Source organism: Oncorhynchus nerka, linkage group LG19 (assembly GCF_034236695.1).
Source record: "Oncorhynchus nerka isolate Pitt River linkage group LG19, Oner_Uvic_2.0, whole genome shotgun sequence".
In the NCBI taxonomy this organism is placed as follows: Eukaryota; Metazoa; Chordata; class Actinopteri; order Salmoniformes; family Salmonidae; genus Oncorhynchus; species Oncorhynchus nerka.
This window is the reverse complement of record NC_088414.1, coordinates 15,487,661-15,508,643: the sequence shown is the minus strand read 5'-3', so window position 1 is coordinate 15,508,643 and position 20,983 is coordinate 15,487,661. Positions and strand designations below refer to the sequence as shown.

Sequence of the window (20,983 nt, the reverse complement as noted above, 5' to 3'; positions counted from 1 at the left end):
ATGGCTTTTGTCTGACCACTCTTCCGTAAAGCCCAGCTCTGTGGAGTGTACAGCTTAAAGTGGTCCTATGGACAGATACTCCAATCTCTGCTGTCGAGCTTTGCAGCTTCTTCAGGGTTATATTTGGTCTCTTTGTTGCCTCTCTGATTAATGCCCTCCTTGCCTGGTCCGTGAGTTTTGGTGGGCGGCCCTCTCTTGGCAGGTTTGTTGTGGTGCCATACTCTTTCCATTTTTTTAATAATGTATTTAATGGTGCTTCATTGGATGTTCAAAGTTTATGATATTTTTTTAGAACCCAACCCTGATCTGTACTTCTCCACTATTTTGTCCCTGACCTGTTTGGAGATCTACTTGGTCTTCATTGTGCTGCTTGCTTGGTTGTGCCCCTTGCTTAGTGGTGGGCCTTTCAGAACAGGTACAGGTACATATACTGAGATCATGTGACCGATCATGTCACACACTAATTATGTTAAGGTAATTGGTTGCATCAGATATTATTTAGGGGCTTCATAGTAAAGGGGGTGAATACATACGCATGCACCACTTTTATGTTTAAAAAAATATATATATCATTTTTTGAATTTCTTTCATTTCACTTCACCAATTTGGACTATTTTGTGTATGTCCATTACATGTAATGCAACAAAATAGGAAAAATGCAAAGGGGATGAATACTTTTGCAAGGCACTGTACCAACATGGGAGACTGACTGTTAGTCGTGTGTTTGATGTCTTCTTCAATAACAGGTGGCTCAGAGTGTCCAGAGCTTGACCCAGTTACTCTACAGTCTGCAGGTGAGCTCATCCCACACAAACACACAAACTCTCTCATACACACATGCACGCACACACACACACACTTTCTATCTATGTATCTATCTCAGTCACTCATTTCCATTTCCCACAAAGACCAATTGTGTTCTCAAATAAAATATAATCTAATTGTATTTGTCACATGTGGTGTAGTCTTTACCGTGAAATGCTTGGTTACGAGCCCTTCCCAACGATGCAGAGTTAAAAAATAAAATAGTAACACCAGAGGAATAAAATACAGTACAGGGAGCACCAGTACCAGATCAATGTGCAGGTATGAGGTATTTGAGGTAGATATCTACATGAAGGCAGGGTAAAGTGACTTGGCTTCCCCATAGATAATAATAAAGAACAGAGTAGCAACAAAAGTGTGTGTGTGTGAGTGTGCATGTGTTTGTGTAAGTAGTGTATGTGTGTGGGTTGCAACCCCCCCCCCCACACCCCTTTTTGCCCCAATTCGTCGGGGCATAGACTTTACAGGGTGTCGAAAGCATTCCACAAGGATGCTGGCCATGTTGACTCCGAAGCTCCCCACAGTTGTCAAGTTGGCTGGACGGCCTTTAGGTGGTGGACCATTATTGATACACACGGAGTGAAGACATTATGGATACACACTGTTGAGCATGAAAAATCCAGCAGCGTTGCAGTTCTTGACATAAGCCGGTGAGCCTGGGTACTACCATACCCCGTTAAAGGCACTTAAATATTGTGTCTTGTTTATTCACCCTCTGGATGGCACACATACACAATCTAAGTCTCAATTGTCTCAAGGCTTAACAATCCTTCTTTAACCTCCTCCCCGTCATCTACACTGATTAAAGTGGATTTAACAAGTGATATCAATAATGGATCATAGCCTTCACCTGGATTCACCTGGTCAGTTTATGTCATGGAAAGAGCAGGTGTTCTTAATGTTTGTATACTCAGTGTATATAAACTCAGCAAAAAAAGAAACATCCCTTTTTCAGGACCCTGTCTTTCAAAGATAATTCGTAAAAATCCAAATAACTTCACAAATCTTCATTGTAAATGGTTTAAATACGGTTTCCCATGCTTGTTCAATGAACCATAAACAATTAATGAACATGCACCTGTGGAAAGGTCGTTAAGACACTAACAGCTTACGGACGGTAATTAAGGTCACAGTTATGAAAACTTAGGACACTAAAGAGGCCTTTCTACTGACTCTGAAAAACACCAAAAGAAAGATGCACAGGGTCCCTGCTCTTCTGCGTGAACGTGCCTTAGGCATGCTGCAAGGAGGCATGAGGACTGCAGATGTGGCCAGGGCAATAAATTGCAATGTCCGTACTGTGAGACGCCTAAGACAACGCTACAGGGAGACAAGACGGACAGCTGATCGTCCTCGCAGTGGCAGACCACGTGTAACAACACCTGCACATGATCGGTACATCCAAACATCAGGATGGCAACAACAACTGCTCGAGTTACACCAGGAATGCACAATCCCTCCATCAGTGCTCAGACTGTCCACAATAGGCTGAGGGAGGCTGGACTGAGGGCTTGTAAATGTAGGCCTGTTGTAAAGCAGGTCCTTACCAGACATCACCGGCAATAACGTTGCCTATGGGCACAAACCCATCGTCGCTGGACCAGACAGGACTGGCAAAAAGTGCTCTTCTCTGGCGAGTCGCAGCTTTTTCTCACCAGGGGTGATGGTTGGATTCGTGCTTATGAGCATTACACCGAGGCCTGTACTCTGGAGCGGGATCGATTTGGAGGTGGAGGGTCCGTCGTGGTCTGGGGCAGTGTGTCAAAGCATCATCGGACTGAGCTTGTTGTCATTGCAGTTAATCTCAACGCTATTATGCGTTACAGGGAAGACATTATCCTCCCTTATGTGGTACCCTTCCTGCAGGCTCATCCTGACATGACCCTCCAGCATGACAATGCCACCAGCCATACTGCTCGTTCTGTGTGTGATTTCCTGCAAGACAGGAATGTCAGTGTTCTGCCATAGCCAGCGAAGAGCCTGGATCTCAGTCCCATTGAGCACATCTGGGACCTGTTGGATCGGAGGGTGAGGGCTAGGGCCATTCCCCCCAGAAATGTCCGTGAACCTGCAGGTGCCTTGGTAGAAGTGTGGGGTAACATCTCACAGCAAGAACTGGCAAATCTGGTGCAGTCCATGAGGAGAAGATGCACTGATTTTCACACCCCTTTTGTTCAGGGACACATTATTCCATTTCTGTTAGTCACATGTCTGTGGAACTTGTTCAGTTTTTGTCTCAGTTGTTCAATCTTGTTATGTTCATACAAATAGTTACACATGTTAAGTTTGCTGAAAATAAACGCAGTTGACAGTGAGAGGAAGTTTCTTTTTTTGCTGAGTTTAGTCTAGTGAGTGTGCGTAGTGCAAGATAGAGTCAGTGCAGATAGTTTGGGTACCATTGATTGACTATTTAGCAGTCTTATGGCTTGGGAGTAGAAGCTGTTGGTCCGAGAGCTGATGCTACGGTACCGGTTGCCGGACAGGAGCAGAGTGAACAGTCTATGGCTTAGGTGGCTGGAGTCTTTACGTGCCTTCCTCTGACACCGCCTGATATAAACGTCCTGGATGGCATGGAGCTCATCCCAAGTGATGTACTGAGCTGTCCACACCACCCTGTGTAGAACTTTGCAGTCAAGGGCGGTGCATTTGCCATACCATGTGGTGATGTACCAAGTCAAGATGCCCTCGACGGTGCAGCTGTAGAACTTTTTGAGGATCCGAGAGCCCATGCCAAATCTTTTCAGCCCTGTGAGGGGGAAGAGGCGCTGCCGTGCCCTCTTCACAACTGTGCGGCTATAAGTGGACCATGTTAGGTCCTTAGTGATGTGGACGCCAAGGAACTTAAAGCTCTCGACCTGATCCACAACAGCCTCATCGATGTGGATGGGGGCGTGCTCAGGGTGCGGTTGTTGTCCTGTTACCACACTGCTAAGTCTCTGACCTCCTCCCTGTAGGCTGACTCATCACCGTCGTCAGCAAACGTGATAATTGTGTTGGAGTCACACTTGGCCACGCAGTCGTGGGTGAACAGGGAGTACAGGAGCGGACTAAGCACGCACCCCTGAGGGGCCCCAGTGTTGAGGATCAGCGGGGCAGATGTGTTGTTGCCTACTTGTAACACCTGGGGGCGGCCCGTCAGGAAATCCAGGATCCAGTTGCAGAGGGAGGTGTTCAGTCCCAGGATCCTTAGCTTAGTGATGAGCTTTGTGGGCACTATGGTGTTGAACGCTGAGCTGTAGTCAATGAATAGCATTCTCACTTCGGTGTTCCTTTTGTCCAGATGGGAAATGGCAGTGCGGTGTGCGATTGAGATTGGGTCATCTGTGGATCTCTTGGGGCAGTATGCGAATGGGAGTGGGTCTAGGGTTTTTGGCATGATGGTGTTGATGTTAGCCATGACCAGAATTTCAAAGCACTTCATGGCTACTGACGTGAGTGCTATGGGGTGGTAATAATTTAGACAGGTTACCTTTGCTTTCGTGGGCACAGGAAAAATGGTGGTTTGTTTGAGTATTACAGACTCGGCCAGGATGAGGTTGAAAATGTCAGTGAAGACACTTGCCAGGAGCATATACCCACATGGGTGATTGAAAGATGAACTAAGGTCCACACTCCAATCCAGTTGTTGGTGGTAATGCACCTTATAGTTGGTTGCCAACCACCATATCATGTCCAAAGAAGAAGCCTGAAGGAGGAGAGATTACTAGAAACAAACTCGGTTTACCCTTATATCTGTGGATTAATTGTCGGAGTTGAGGACCTTGTGCATTTCAGGTAAAATAACAACCCAATGTTTATATCCCAGGACAAATTAGCTAGCAACAGCAAGCTAACTAGCTAAATTGCCATAAATGTTTAATGCTTTTCGACCTATCCCCAAATTAATATAGTTGGTTCAGAGTTTGTTTTGATATTTCAACCTGCGCGTCCTGATTGCGTCCGGTGTGCGGGGACAAAGTCAACATGTTTGGACGCACGCGCATGCGCGGTCTGGTCAGCATTTTATATTCCTTCAAGTGAGTATAAAATGCATTTAGCTCGTTTGGGAGTTCTAGATCGCTGGGCTAATCATGGCTGGGTTTCTTTTTGTAATCTGTTATCGTCTGCAAGCACTGCGACGAGCGTCAGCGCCGGTGTAATAGCATTCCACCATCGTCCTATATTGTCCTATTTTAGTGCCATGCACAGGTTGAAGGCTTAGTGTGTGTGTGTGTGTGTTTATGCATGCTACTATGTGCTACTGCGTGTGTGCGTGCTAGTAGGTGTGTGTGTGTGTATGTGTGAGCGCGTCTGGCTGCACAACAGCTTCTATAAACAGATAGAACAATCAGCTGGATTGTCTGAATCTTGAACCGCCAGACAGTAAATAAGCGGCTAGAGAGAGGACCCCAATTATCCTATTCTAAGTGGAAGTAAGAACAGAGGATAGGCTTTTATCTTGAACTGCACAGGGGAGCATGTGATATGTAGATGGAGTCTATTCTGTTTGGTCTGTTACAGTATGTGTTTGTATTAGTAGGTTAATGTGAAGTGGGTGTGTGTGTGTTAACATGTTAACAATCTAACATGTAGCTAAGCCTTTCAAGTAAGTACACTAATGATCCATGTTAAACAGTGTTGACTAACCCATTTGGTATTCAAATCACCTGCTCCTATTGCCCCCATTCACCTTGGCTTGGAGCAACTCGTAGTCAGCCACAGTTGGACCAGTTTGGACTCGTTCAGCCAGCCAGCCAGCCAGCTAGTCAGCTTGTCACGTTATCATCACATTTTCGTCTCCCCTCTACAGGCAGCGGTAACCATCCAAGACAGTTTCTACGAGGTACAGAAGCTCCTCCTCCGTGAAAGTGACCGCTCCGGCCCCTGCCCACCGAGGCCACACCCCCCGTGTCTCCAGGAGCAGGAGAAGTATCGTAACCAGGAGAAGCGCCGTGAGGAGGTGGCGGCAGCGGTGCGGTTACAGGGTCAGCTGCGCCAGGTAGGGGTTGCTAGCTCCGATTTAACTTTTTGATTTGCATTTTTGTCTTTGAAATGGATGAGTAAGCAAGCATCCATCTAGTATGCGCTCATACCACTTATTAGATTTTTCTTGGAAAACTCAGATTTATTTGTGAAAAATAACCATATTTGGACTATTGATCCATTAATTGGCCCTAGCAACTATCAACCAGTTGATTCTGAAAAACAAATATATTCCTGCTCTCCAGGAGAGGCAGCGGTGGGAGAGGGAGTGCCAGCTGCGCCACAGCCAACAGGGGGAGCTGGAGAGCAGGCTAGAGGAGAGGGAGAGACAGTGTCACCTGGAGGCTGAAAGGCTGAAGCAGGAGTGGGAAGAGCTCGAAGAGCAGCTGGGAGAGTACCAGCAGAGCCTGGAGAGGCTGAGGGAGGGCCAGAGAAGCGTGGGGAAGGAGAGGGAGAGGCTGGAGACCCAGCAGAAGCTGCTGCAGAGCTGGAGACACAGCCGACAGAGGAGCCTGCCTGTCATGGTCATACCGCTGGATGGTCATCAGGTGTGTGTGAGGGGGTTAGTGTGTGTGTGTGTGAGTGATGATGAATTCAGGTATCTCACAGAAGGCCCCCTAGCCTGTAGCTACTAACCACTGCATGAGAGTGTGAATGAGAGATCCTGAGCATGTGGTTTCCATGTGTTTTATACCGTTCCATTCATTCCATTCCAGCCATTACAATGAGCCCGTCCTCCTATAGCTCCTCCCAACAGCCTCCTCTGGTGTACGTATACTGTAAGTGTGTGTATATGTGTGTGTGAACCAAGGGCATGTTTCACCCTGGGTAAGTAGTGCATTAATGAGAAGTGCCTTTCTCCCAGGACAAAGTATTGCCAGCAGCCAGAGCTACGGTGGCCTACTCAGTCAAACAGACAATTCAATCCAGCCGTTGATATACGACCTGTGGTAATGAGAGGAATTTTAGCGGCATCCGTCTCGGGGCTCAGCAGGTCCGTTCGCTAATAAACATCTTAATGATTGATGATAATTAAACCACTGTGAATAAAAGCTCCAATTACAAAATATTTAAAAGCAGAGGCACTCAAATCCTGCAAACCAATCAATCCTCTCCAGAAAAACTTTAATTATTCATATCGATGCTTTGTTTGAAAAGCAAGTTGAGCGTGCCTGCAGTGAAATATGCCCCCGAGCTGAGAGGAGAGGCAGGAAGAGAGGGAGAAGGGGAGAGAGAAAGAGAGAGAGGAGAAGTGTTCCTGTACCCTGCCCCCTCTGCCTGCCTCTCGAGAGGACCTTGTATGCTAAAACCAATGACCTCATGAATTTACCCTCTAGGCCTCAGTGGGCTTGAGCTTGTGTTGTGATGTTCAGCAGGTGCTATGATTCAATGAGTAGAGAGTGGAATGGAGGTGGTCTCATATGCGTGTCACTCTCCTCTTTCTCTCTCACTTACGTACTTCTCTTCTGTATGCTATATCCAGGCTAGGTAAGATGTTCTCCTGCTCCATTCATTTGATCTGTGTCAAAGCTCAGGCGTAATTAGCAGTCCACCACTAACATGCGTGATAGGAGTAGGGAGTCATGGCAGGCTTATCTATATGGAAGCAGTGCACTCTCGGGCTACATCCCAAACAGCAACCTATTCCCTATGGTCCCTGGTCAAAAGTAGGGCACTATGAAGGGTGCAATTTGGGATCAGTCTGAGTGTTTCCCTGCTGATCTGTATGGAGGCGGGGCTCACATTTAGCCCCAGGCAGTGGGTGAGATGGTCAGGGGGTCAGAGACCGATCCAGTGACTTCTACCGACCCTCCCTCCTCAGATCCTCTCTGATGAGATGGCCTCTCTGGAAGGAGGGTGCTTACACCACCTTGCCAAGAAGAGGGAACCCAGCTCCACCTCAGCAGTGATCTGGATATGATTTACTGTATACATTTTTTAAATATATTTTTTTATTTGACCTTTATTTAACTAGGCAAGTCAGTTCAGAACAAATTCTTATTTTCAATGACGGCCTAGGATCAGTGGGTTAACTGCCTGTTCAGGGGCAGAACGACAGATTTGTACCTTGTCAGCTCGGGGATTTGAACTTGCAACCTTTCGGTTACTAGTTCAACACTCTAACCACTAGGCTACCCTGCTGCCCCAGGCGGGGTGGCATACTTAACAGAAATCACACTGAAAATATGGCTTAAATCTCTAAAATATGATTTTGGATGATAGTTCTGTTTTTGGATAAACTGTGGATAAACCATTAGTGTAAAATAGCCACTGTGGCTACTTTACTATCCCAGATGTGTAGCAATGGTTATGATGTTGACTCCAGCAAACAATTTTCTTAGTGAAAAATCAAATCAAACTTTGTTTGCCACATGTGCCGAATACAACAAGTGTAGACTTTACCGTGAAATGCTTACTTACAAGCCCTTAACCAACAGTGCAGTTCAAGAAGAAGAAAATATTTACCAAGTAGGCTAAAATAAAAAGTAATAATAAAAAGTAACACAATAAGATTAACAATAACATGGCTTTATACAGGGGGCACCGGTACCGAGTCAGTGTGCAGGGGTACAGGCTAGTTGAGGTAATCTGTACATGTAGGTGGGGACGAAGTGACCATACATAGGTAACAAACAAACAGTGAGTAGCATCAGTGTACAAGAGGGGGGGGGTCTCGATGTAAATTGTCCGTTGGCGATTTTCATTAATTGTTCAGCAGTCTAATGGCTTGGGGGTAGAAGCTGTTGAGGAGCCTTTTGGTCCTAGACGTGGTGCTCCGGTACCGCTTGCCGTGCGGTAGCAGAAAAAACTAACTTGTCTATAACTTGGGTGACTGGAGTCTTGGGCTTTACTTTTTATTTTGTTTTTATTTCACCTTTATTTAATCAGGTAGGCCAGTTGAGAAGAAGTTCTCATTTACAACTGCAACCTGGCCAAGATAAAGCAAAGCAGTGCGACAAAAACAACAACACAGTTACACATAAACAAACGTACAGTCAAAAACACAATAGAACATTTTATCTTCAGTGTGTGCAAATGTAGAAGATTAAGGAGGTAAGGCAATAAATAGCCCATAGAGGCAAAATAATACAAATATAACCTTAACACTGGAGTAATAGATGTGCAGATGATGATGTGCAAGTAGAGATACTGGGGTGCAAAAGAGCAAGAAGATAAATAACAATATGGGGATGAGGTAGTTGGGTTTGCTATTTACAGATTGGCTGTGTACAGGTACAGTGATCAATAAGCTGCTCTGACAGCTGATGCTTAATGTTAGAGAGGGAGATATGAGTCTCCAGCTTCAGTGATTTTTGCAATTCGTTCCAGTCATTGGCAGCAGAGAACTGGAAGAAAAGGTGGCCAAAGGAAGTGTTGGCTTTGGGGATGACAAGTGAAATATACCTGCTGGAGCGCGTGCTACGTGTGGGTGTTGCTACGGTGACCAGTGAGCTGAGATAAGGCGGGACTTTACCTAGCAAAGACTTATAGATGACCTGGAGCCAGTGGCTTTGGCGACGAATATGTAGCAAGGACCAGCCAACGAGAGCATACAGGTCGCAGCGGTGGGTAGTATATGGGGCTTTGGTGACAAAATGGATGGCACTGTGATAGACTGCATCCAGTTTGCTGAGTACAGTGTTGGAGGCTATTTTGTAAATGACATCGCCGAAGTCAAGGATCAGTAGGTTAGTAAGTTTTACTAGAGTATGTTTGGCAGCATGAGTGAAGGAGGCTTTGTTGCGAAATAGGAAGCCGATTCTAGATTTAATTTTGGGTTGGAGATGCTTAATGTGAGTCTGGAAGGAGAGTTTACAGTCTAACCAGACACCTAGGTATTTGAAGTTGTCCACATATTCTAAGTCAGAGCCGTCCACAGTAGTGATGCTGGGCGGGTGCAGGCAGCAATCGGTTGAAGAGCATGCATTTAGTTTTACTAGCATTTAAAAGCAGTTGGAGGCCATGGAAAGAGTGTTGTATGGCATTGAAGTTCGTTTGGAGGTTTGTTAACACAGTGTACAAAGAAGGGCCAGATGTATACAGAATGGTGTCGTCTGCGTAGAGGAGGATCAGAGAATCGCCAGCAGCAAGAGCAACATCATTGATGTTTACAGAGAATAGAATCAGCCCGAGAATTTAACCCTGTGGCACCCCCATAGAGACTGCCCGAGGTCCGGACAATAGGCCCTCCTATTTGACACAAAGAACTCTATCTGAGAAGTATTTGGTGATCCAGGCGAGGCAGTCATTTGAGAAACCAAGGCTATTATCTTGCAGTGATTGTGCAGTGATTGACAGAGTCAAAAGCCTTGGCCAGGTCGATGAAGATGGTTGCACAGTACTGTCTTTTATCAATGGCGGTTATGATATCGTTTAGGACTTTGAGCATGGCTGAGGTGCACCCATGACCAGCTGGGAAACCAGATTGCATAGTGGAGAAGGTACGGTGGGATTCGAAATGGTCGGTGATCTGTTTGTTAACTTGGCATTCGAAGGTTTTAGAAAAGCAGGGCAGGATGGATATTGGTCTTTAACAGTTTGGGTCTATAGTGTCTCCCCCTTTGAAGAGGGGGACGACCGTGGCAGCTTACCAAGCTTTGGGGATCTCAGATGATACAGGCTAGCAAAAGGGGTTGCAACAATTTCAACAGGCTAGTAATAGGGGTTGCAACAATTTCGGCGGATGATTTTAGAAAGAGAGGGTCCAGATTGTTTAGCCCGGCTGATTTTTAGGGATCCAGATTTTAAGGAGAAGCGGGGGAGGGGGGCTTGGGCAAGATGCTGCAGGGGTGCAGGGCAGTTGACCTAGGGTAGGGGTAGCCAGGTGGAAAGCATGGACAGCTGTAGAAAAATGCTTATTGAAATGAGCGATTATTGTAGATTTATCGGTGGTGACCGTGGATGCCTGGTTGCCTCAATGCAGTGTGCAGCTGGGAGGAGGTGCTCTTATCCTCCATGGATTTTACAGTGTCCGTAAACTTTTTGGAATTAGTGCTACAGGATACAAATTTCTGTTTGAAAATGCTAGTCTTTGATTTCCTAACTGACTGTGTATATTGTTTCCTGACTTCCCTGAAAAGTTGCATATCGCGGGGGCTATTCGATGCTGATGCAGAACGCCACAGGGTGTTTTTGTGCTGGTCAAGGGCAGTCATGTCTGGGGTTAACCAAGGGCTATATCTGTTCTTAGTTCTACATTTTTGGAATGGGGCATGCTTAATTAAGATGGTGAGGAAAGCACTTTTTTTTTTTCACGGTAGATGGAGGGGCAATCAATTGACATATGGTGTCCAGGGCACAACTGGGGGCTGAGGGGGGTCTATAACAAGTGGCAACGGTGAGAGAATTGTTTCTGGAAAGGTGGATTTTTAAAGTAGAACCTCGAATTGTTTGGGCACAGACCTGGATTGTATGACAGAACTCTGCAGGCTATCTCTGCAGTAGATTGCAACTCCACCCCCTTTGGCAGTTCCATCTTGTGGGAAAATGATGTAGTTGGGGATGGAAATGGCCTTCAGTGGCCTTCCTAAGCCAGGATTCAGACACGGCTAGGACATCAGGGTTGGCGGAATGTGCTAAAGCAGTGAATAAAACAAACTTAGGGAGGAGGCTTCTGATGTTAATGTTAACATGCATTAAACGTAGGCTTTTTCGGTTACAGAAGTCAACAAATGATAGCGCCTGGGGAATAGGAGTGGAACTGGGGGCTACAGGACCTGGGTTAACCTCTACATCACCAGAGGGACAGAGGATGAGTGGGATAAGGGTAAAGGCTATAAGAACTGGTCGGCTAAAGGCTATAAGAACTGGTCGTCTAGTGCGTTCAGAACAGAGAGTTAAAGGAGCAGATTTCTGGGCGTGGAAGAATAGATTCAAGGCATTATGTACAGACAAGGGTATGGTAGGATGTGAGTATAGTAGAGGTAAACCTAGGCATTGAGTGACGATGAGAGAGGTTTTGTCTCTTGAGGCACTAGTTAAGCCAGGTGCCTCAACACCGCATGTGTGGGTGGTGGAACACAAGGGCTATCTAAGGCATATTGGGCAGGGCTCGGGGCTCTACAGTGAAATAAGACAATAATCACTAAAACAGCAATAGACAAAGCATATTGACATTAGGGAGAGGCATGTGTAGCCGAGTGATCATAGGGTCCAATGAGTAGCAATAGGTGAGTCAGGGAGCCGATTCAGTAGTCGCTAATACGCTAGGCTAAGCTGGAGACACAGCGATTCAGACAGCTAGTGGGCCGGGGATAGGAGGAGTAGGGTAAGGGTAAAGGCTGTAAGCAGTGAATAAAATGTTTAGCAATGTCTCAACCAAAGAGCTTGCAAAAGAGGTATTGTAGCCCACAAATTAGCTGATGGACCTCTTCGGCAAGCCGGGAGATAGCCTTGAGCTAGGCCCAACTGGTGCTTGCTTCGGGACAGAGACGTTAGCCAGGAGTAGCCACTTGGACTGCAGCTAGCTATCTGCGATGATTCTGTGTAAAGGTTCAGAGCTTGCGTTAGGAATCCGGAGATGTGGTAGAGAAAAAGCAGTACGATATGCTCTGGGTTGATATCGCGCTGTGTAGACTGGCAGGGTTTGACCGACATTGGGTGAGTCGGGTTGCAGGAGAGTATATTCAGTCTGTAGATGGAAAGTGAGATTAAAATATATACGAACGAAAACGAGTTTTAAACAATATATAAAACTATATTAACACGGAACAAGACAAAACACACGTCCGGTTGCTACGCTATCTTTGAATTTTACTGCCTATGACACCGCCTATTATATAGGTCCTGGATGGCAGGAAGGTTGGCCCCGGTGATGTACTGGGCCCTTTGTACTACCCTCTGTAGCGTCTTACGGTCAGATGCCGAGCAGTTGCCATACCAGGCGGTGATGCAACCGGTCAGGATGCTCTCAATGGTGCAGTTGTTGAACCTTTTGAAGATCTGGGGACCCATGCCAAATCTTTTCAGTCTCCTGAGGGGGGAAAGGTTTTGTCGTGCCCTCTTCACGACTGTCTTGGTATGTTTGGACCATGATAGTTCGTTGGTGATGTGGACACCAAGGAACTTGAAACTCTTTGACCTGCTCCACTACAGCCTGGGGGCCTGTTCGGCCTACCTTTTCCTGTAGTCCACGATCAGCTCCACTGTCTTGCTCACATTGAGGGAGAGGTTGTTGTCCTGGCACCACACTGCCAGTTCTCCGATCTTCTCCCTATAGGCCGTCTTGTCGGTGATCAGGCCTACCACTGTTGTGTCATCAGCTAACTTAATGATGCTGTTGGAGTCTTGTTTGGCCACGCAGTCAGGGGTGAACATGGAATATGGGAGGGGACTAAGTACACACCCCTGAGGGGCCCCAGTGTTAAGGATCATTGTGGCAGACATGTTGTTTCCTACCCTTACCACCTGGGGGCGGCTTGTGATGAAGTCCAGGATCTAGTTGCAGAGGGAGGTGTTTAGTCCTAGAGTCCTTAGTTTAGTGATGAGCTTTGTGGTCACTATGGTGTTGAATGCTGAGCTGTAGTCGATGAACAGCATTCTCACACAGTTGTTCCTTTTGTCAAGGTGGGAAAGGGCGGTGTGGAGTGCGATTGAGATTTTGTCATCTGTGGATCTGTTAGGGCGGTATGGGAATTGGAGTGGGTCTAGGGTGTCCGGGAGGATGCTGTTGATGTGAACCATGACCAGCCTTTCAAAGCACTTCATGGCTACCGATGCTTTGAGTACACACCCTGGTAATCCGTCTGGCCCAGCGGCTTTGCGAATGTTGACCTGTTTAAAGGTTTTGTTCACATCGGCTACCGACAGCGTTCTCACACAGTCATCCAGAACAGCTGGTGCTCTCGTGGGTGCTTCAGTGTTGCTTGCCTCGAAACGAGCAGAAAAGGCACTTAGCTCATCATCAACTCTCTTTGTAAATTGTGTGGCCGACAGCTTATCATAAGGTACTCTACCTCAGGCAAGAAATACCTCAACACTTCTTGCACCATCGTGCACCAGCTGTTATTGACAAACAGACACACACCCCCACCCCTCGTCTTATCAGAGGTAGCGTCTCTGTTCTGACAGTGCATGGAAAATCCCGCCAGCTCTATATTGTCCTTGTCTTCATTCAGCCACATTTCGGTGAAACATAAGATGTTAGTTTTTAATGTCCCGTTGGTAGGATAATCTTAATAGTAGGTCATCAATTTTATTTTCTAACGATTGCAAGTTAGCAAGAAGAATGGCAGGCATTGGGAGTTTACTCGCTCGCCTACGGATTCTCAGAAGGATCCTCAATCTTTTCCGGCGTCTTTTCTTCACGCAAAAAGCGTGGATCTGGTCTTTCCTTCTTGTTGAACTTAAAGGAAAACGTTTCTTCCAGTCCGCGGTGAGTAATCGCTTTTCTGATGTCCAGAAGTTATTTTCGGTCATAAGAGACGGTAGCAGCAACATTATGTACACAATAACATAGTGTTGCATAATGGTTTCCCTGTATGTTTATGTTCATGCTGTCATCATGGTCAGAGTTGTGTTAACATGGAATTCTTCTCCTTTATTCTCCCATAGGACTCACTTCCTGGTCAGTCCGGCGTCCATCTTGACAACGCCGGCTCAGTGTTTGTCAACGAGGCAGCGTTCACCACGTCGAAGGTGCTTAATAACCGCCACATGCACCACCACATACAGCAGCACCAGAGAGGTGGGACCCTGAGGTACGGAGATGACCCTCGAGCCCACAACAGCCTGAACACCATACTGGCCCGCTCCAGCCAGAGACACACGCTCCACCCTGACACAAACACACCCCAGTGCTGGGCGGGGGGTGCCGGTGTCACTGGGTACCTCTACACAACCTCAGGTGGACAGGGGACAGAGCACACACCCAACGGTAAGACCCAGCTCAGTAAAGTTGTGTGAATCCATGTCTGTTAAAGAGATTGTTTATTCACTAATCCTAAATACAGGATGAATTCAAGCTTTCTCTGCTGAATTTGACTGATAACACACAGGATGATATGATGGGATCTGTCATTGACTGCTAAATACCATATAACTACATGTGGCATCAGCAATATAACAGGCTCTTTTCTCCTGTGTCTGTCCGTCTGTCCGTCCGTCTGTCCGTCTGTCTGTCTGTCATAACACATGATATCATGAGTCCTACCTGTGAGAGAGAAAACACGACCTTTGTACCCACCGTGCACACACGTGAAAGCAAATGTAATTCAGCACACTACTGCATGCAGCTGTGGTGGTTGATGTATGATACACACACACACCCCACACACACACACCTCCCATCCTGTCTCAGTTTCCGTAGAGATGTGAGGCCTTGTTTGTCCTTCTTTCCCAGTTAATCAGTGTCTCCTGGCAAAGAAACCCCCTCTCAAACCTGACCCCCCCCCCACCAGCCCGGCCCCTTTTCGCCTAGGAGAGAGAAAAAATCTATGTTTTCTCTATCTATTGCGCATCGGGGGCTGGGGCGGACAACAGCGTGTGAGTCACGGCTCAGAGCCCATGGCTGATGGGTTGGAACATTGATCTGAAAAATCTTTACAAAACTCATTACAGCACGATTTGTCATCGCAGGAGGAGGGGAGGAAGGGATGAGAGATGCACACACATATTAATCTGTATTTAACTGCTGATGTGTCAGCTGACATCTGTCTGCGTCTGTGTCTCACAGGTTTCAACTGTTATACCTCACTGGTGTAATGTGCATGTAGACATGTACATTACACCAGTGAGGTGAAAGTATTACTAGCTATAATGAGGGCCACGTGTTGAATATACACTAGAAGGGATGCTACTGTTTTAATGGCCTGTTTACATTTACATTTACATTTAAGTCATTTAGCAGACGCTCTTATCCAGAGCGACTTACAAATTGGTGCATTCACCTTATGACCTCCAGTGGAACAGTAGTGCATCCAAATCTTTTCAGGGGGAGGGGGGGTGAGAGGGATTACTTTATCCTATCCTAGGTATTCCTTAAAGAGGTGGGGTTTCAGGTGTCTCCGGAAGGTGGTGATTGACTCCGCTGTCCTGGCGTCGTGAGGGAGTTTGTTCCACCATTGGGGGGCCAGAGCAGCGAACAGTTTTGACTGGGCTGAGCGGGAACTGTACTTCCTCAGTGGTAGGGAGGCGAGCAGGCCAGAGGTGGATGAACGCAGTGCCCTTGTTTGGGTGTAGGGCCTGATCAGAGCCTGGAGGTACTGAGGTGCCGTTCCCCTCACAGCTCCGTAGGCAAGCACCATGGTCTTGTAGCGGATGCGAGCTTCAACTGGAAGCCAGTGGAGGGAGCGGAGGAGCGGGGTGACGTGAGAGAACTTGGGAAGGTTGAACACCAGACGGGCTGCGGCGTTCTGGATGAGTTGTAGGGGTTTAATGGCACAGGCAGGGAGCCCAGCCAACAGCGAGTTGCAGTAATCCAGACGGGAGATGACAAGTGCCTGGATTAGGACCTGCGCCGCTTCCTGTGTGAGGCAGGGTCGTACTCTGCGGATGTTGTAGAGCATGAACCTACAGGAACGGGCCACCGCCTTGATGTTAGTTGAGAACGACAGGGTGTTGTCCAGGATCACGCCAAGGTTCTTAGCGCTCTGGGAGGAGGACACAATGGAGTTGTCAACCGTGATGGCGAGATCATGGAACGGGCAGTCCTTCCCCGGGAGGAAGAGCAGCTCCGTCTTGCCGAGGTTTAGCTTGAGGTGGTGATCCGTCATCCACACGGATATGTCTGCCAGACATGCAGAGATGCGATTCGCCACCTGGTCATCAGAAGGGGGAAAGGAGAAGATTAATTGTGTGTCGTCTGCATAGCAATGATAGGAGAGACCATGTGAGGTTATGACAGAGCCAAGTGACTTGGTGTATAGCGAGAATAGGAGAGGGCCTAGAACAGAGCCCTGGGGGACACCAGTGGTGAGAGCACGTGGTGTGGAGACGGATTCTCGCCACGCCACCTGGTAGGAGCGACCTGTCAGGTAGGACGCAATCAAGCGTGGGCCGCGCCGGGAGATGCCCAACTCGGAGAGGGTGGAGAGGAGGATCTGATGGTTCACAGTATCGAAGGCAGCCGATAGGTCTAGAAGGATGAGAGCAGAGGAGAGAGAGTTAGCTTTAGCAGTGCGGAGCGCCTCCGTGATACAGAGAAGAGCAGTCTCAGTTGAATGACTAGTCTTGAAACCTGACTGATTAGGATCAAGAAGGTCATTCTGAGAGAGATAGCGGGAGAGCTGGCCAAGGACGGCACGTTCAAGAGTTTTGGAGAGAAAAGAAAGAAGGGATACTGGTCTGTAGTTGTTGACATCGGAGGGATCGAGTGTAGGTTTTTTCAGAAGGGGTGCAACTCTCGCTCTCTTGAAGACGGAAGGGACGTAGCCAGCGGTCAGGGATGAGTTGATGAGCGAGGTGAGGTAAGGGAGAAGGTCTCCGGAAATGGTCTGGAGAAGAGAGGAGGGGATAGGGTCAAGCGGGCAGGTTGTTGGGCGGCCGGCCGTCACAAGACGCGAGATTTCATCTGGAGAGAGAGGGGAGAAAGAGGTCAGAGCACAGGGTAGGGCAGTGTGAGCAGAACCAGCGGTGTCGTTTGACTTAGCAAACGAGGATCGGATGTCGTCGACCTTCTTTTCAATGGTTGACGAAGTCATCTGCAGAGAGGGAGGAGGGGGGGGGAGGGGGAGGAGGATTCAGGAGGGAGGAGAAGGTTGCAAAGAGCTTCCTAGGGTTAGAGGCAGATGCTTGGAATTTAGAGTGGTAGAAAGTGGCTTTAGCAGCAGAGAGAGAAGAGGAAAATGTAGAGAGGAGGGAGTGAAAGGATGTCAGGTCCGCAGGGAGGCGAGTTTTCCTCCATTTCCGCTCGGCTGCCCGGAGCCCTGTTCTGTTTAATGGTTTTCGCTATAGTAAATATCAGCAAAACAGGCTGCTGCATTGTTTACTAAAGATTGCGACCAGAGCACAATCTCTCTCTCCATCGATAGCCTTATTATCCCCTACTGTTATTGACCACACATGAGCCACCGTAGAATCACAGTCTCTTGTCACGAAGACAGAGGTGTGGATACTTCTAACCCCATCTACCACAGGGCCTGATCATACCTGACATCTTACCCACAATGCATCCCTCTGCGACCCCAGAAAGTCCCCATAATGCACGGCTCCTGTCCAGCTAGAGATGTACAGTATGTTATCTGACTGGCCAGCAGGATTGACGGGTGTTCAAATCAATCAAATAAAATGTTATTTTTCACATTCACCGAATACAACAGGTGTAGATTTGACAATGGAATGCTAACTTACGAGCCCTTTCCCAACAATGCATAGTTAAAAAGTAATACAATAACAAGACTATATACAAGGAGTACTGGTACCGAGTCAATGTGCAGGGGCACGAGAAAATTGAAGTAATATGTACTGTACACGTGGGTAGGGATAAAAGTGACTAGGTAGTCAGGATAGATAATAAACAGAGTAGCAGTAGTGTACAGTATGTGAAAGTGTGTCTATTATATTTCGGAGTGTGTGTGACGTCAATGTATGTGTGTGTGTGGGGGGGGGGGGGGAATGGGGAATCCCATGAATGGGAATCCAGTGAATGTGCATAGAGCCGGGGCAAGAGAGTCAGGGTAGCCATTTTGATTAACTGGTTAGCTGTCTTATGACTTGGAGGTAGAAGCTGTTCAGCAGCCTTTGCGCTTCGGTACCGGTTGCCGTGCGGTAGCAGAGAGCATACTATGACTTGGGTGGCTGGAGTCTTTGACAAATTTTAGGGCCTTCCTCTGACACTGCCTGGTATAGAGGTCCTGGATGGCAGGGAGCTCAGCCCCAGTGATGTACTTGGCCGGGCCATGCTCACTACCTTCCGTAGCACATTATGGTCGGATGCCAAGCAGTGATACAGCCGGTCGATATGCTCTCAATGATGCAGCTGTAGAACATTTTGAGGATCTGAGGGCCCATGCCAAATATTTTCAGCATCCTGAGGGCAGGAGGCATTGCCGTGCCCTCTTCACGACTAGTTTGGTGTGTTTGAGCCATGATAGGTCCTTAGTGATTTGAACACAGAGGAACTTGGAGCTCTTGACCTGCTCCACTACAGCCCCATCCATGTGACTAACTGGTGCCCCCTCACATTGACTCTGTACCGGTACCCCCCGTATATAGCCTTGCTTGTTATTTTACTGCTGCTGTTTAATACTTTTTTCCTTTTTAATTTCTGTTTTTTACTTAATCTGTTACTCCTACCCCCTACCTTTTTGAACATTCTGTTAAAAATTGCGCAACATTTCAGCACCCTGCTACTCATGCCAGGAATATAGTATATGCATATGATTAGTATGTGTGGATAGAAAACACTCAGACGTTTATAAAACTGGTTAAATCACGGCTGTGGCTATAACATAACGTGCGTTTCATCGGAAAGCGCAGGAAAATCAGATCACTGAAAATGGAAAAATATATCCCTGCGTGACTTGAACCCATTGATAAAGGTGAACCACAATTAATGGGGCTGAGGTTGCAGTACCTACAGCTTCCACACGGTGTCTAGAGTCTTGTCATTTGCCTACTATTTTTTTCTTGGTCAAACAGATGCAAGGCAGCGCAGTTCTTCAGGTCTCGGACCGGATTATTTTGGTTTAGTTTCTACACGGACATTTTTCCAGACGGACAGCTATAGAATATACTTCGTCTTGTGATTAATTTGATAGCTTATTAACGTTTACTAATACCTAAAGTTGCATTACAAAAGTATTTTGAAGTGTTTTGTGAAAGTTTATCGTCGACTTTTTGAATTTAAAAAAATGACGTTACGTTATGAAACACTTTTTTTTTTCGTTGATCACACAGTCTACATATAACGATATCTAGGCTATATATGGACCGATTTAATCAAAAAAAGACCCAATAGTGATTATCGGACATCTAGGAGTGCCAACAAAGAAGATGGTCAAAGGTAATGAATGTTTTCTATTTTATTGTGCGGTTTGTGTAGCGCCGAATATGCTAATTATTTTGTTTACGTCCCCTGCGGGTCTTTTGTGGTGTTACATGCTATCAGATAATAGCTTCTCATGCTTTTCGCCGAAAAGCATTTTAAAAATCTGACTTGTTGCCTGGATTCACAACGAGTGTAGCTTTAATTCAATACCCTGCATGTGTATTTTAATGAACGTTTGAGTTTGAACTAATACTATTAGCATTTAGCGTAGCGCATTTGCATTTCCAGAGCTCTAGATGGGACGCAAGCATCCCGAGTAGGAGCAAGAGGTTAAACTTCTTAAAGCATTGTTGGTTAAAACCTCTTTGTGCTGCAATCCCGTTAATGGGATGATATGACAACAGCCAGTGAAAGTGCAGGGCGCCAAATTCAAAACAACAGAAATCTCATAATTAAAATTCCTTAACTTCTTGCGTGGAGCCATGCCGGATCCGGTAGCGTAATCATAGCCCCAAGCTCAATAACATAACGCAACGTTAACTATTCATGAAAATCGCAAATGAAATGAAATTAATATGCTAGCTCTCATGCTTAGCCTTTTGTTAACAACACTGTCATCTCAGATTTTCAAAAATATGCTTCTCAAGCATAGCAAACTAGCATTTGTGTAACAGTACTGATAGCTAGCGTATCATTTAGTTAGTCAAAACATTTTCAAAAAACCAGCAAAAACGTTCAAATAAATAATTTACCTTTGAAGAACTTCTGATGTTTTCAATGAGGAGACTCAGTTAGATAGCAATGTTCAGTTTTTCCTGAAAGACTTTTTGTGCAGGAGAAATCGGTCCGTTTGGTGCGTCACGTTTGGCTACCAAAAAAAACGAAAATTTAGTTATCCAAACGCCGAACTTTTTTCCAAATTAACTCCATAATATCGACTGAAACATGGCAAACGTTGTTTAGAACCAATCCTCAAGGTGTTTTTCACATATCTCTTCAAATCAAATCAAATCAAATCAAATTTTATTTGTCACATACACATGGTTAGCAGATGTTAATGCGAGTGTAGCGAAATGCTTGTGCTTCTAGTTCCGACAATGCAGTGATAACCAACAAGTAATCTAACTAACAATTCTAAAACTACTGTCTTATACACAGTGTAAGGGGATAAAGAATATGTACATAAGGATATATGAGTGAGTGATGGTACAGAGCAGCATACAGTAGATGGTATCGAGTACAGTATATACATATGAGATGAGTATGTAG

The 20,983-nt window shown here is 46.4% G+C and overlaps 1 protein-coding gene across 1 annotated transcript in view; it reads left to right on the top strand.

The window, feature by feature from the left end:
• LOC115101101 (rho guanine nucleotide exchange factor 28-like) overlaps positions 1 to 20,983 on the top strand; it is a 128,861-nt gene that overhangs the window by 93,964 nt on the left and 13,914 nt on the right. Inside the window, exons 33-36 of the mRNA XM_029620296.2 lie at positions 747 to 794; positions 5,615 to 5,803; positions 6,033 to 6,335; positions 14,341 to 14,662. Of these exons, the coding sequence (XP_029476156.2) occupies positions 747 to 794; positions 5,615 to 5,803; positions 6,033 to 6,335; positions 14,341 to 14,662 (862 nt within the window). The remainder of the gene's footprint in view (positions 1 to 746; positions 795 to 5,614; positions 5,804 to 6,032; positions 6,336 to 14,340; positions 14,663 to 20,983) is intronic.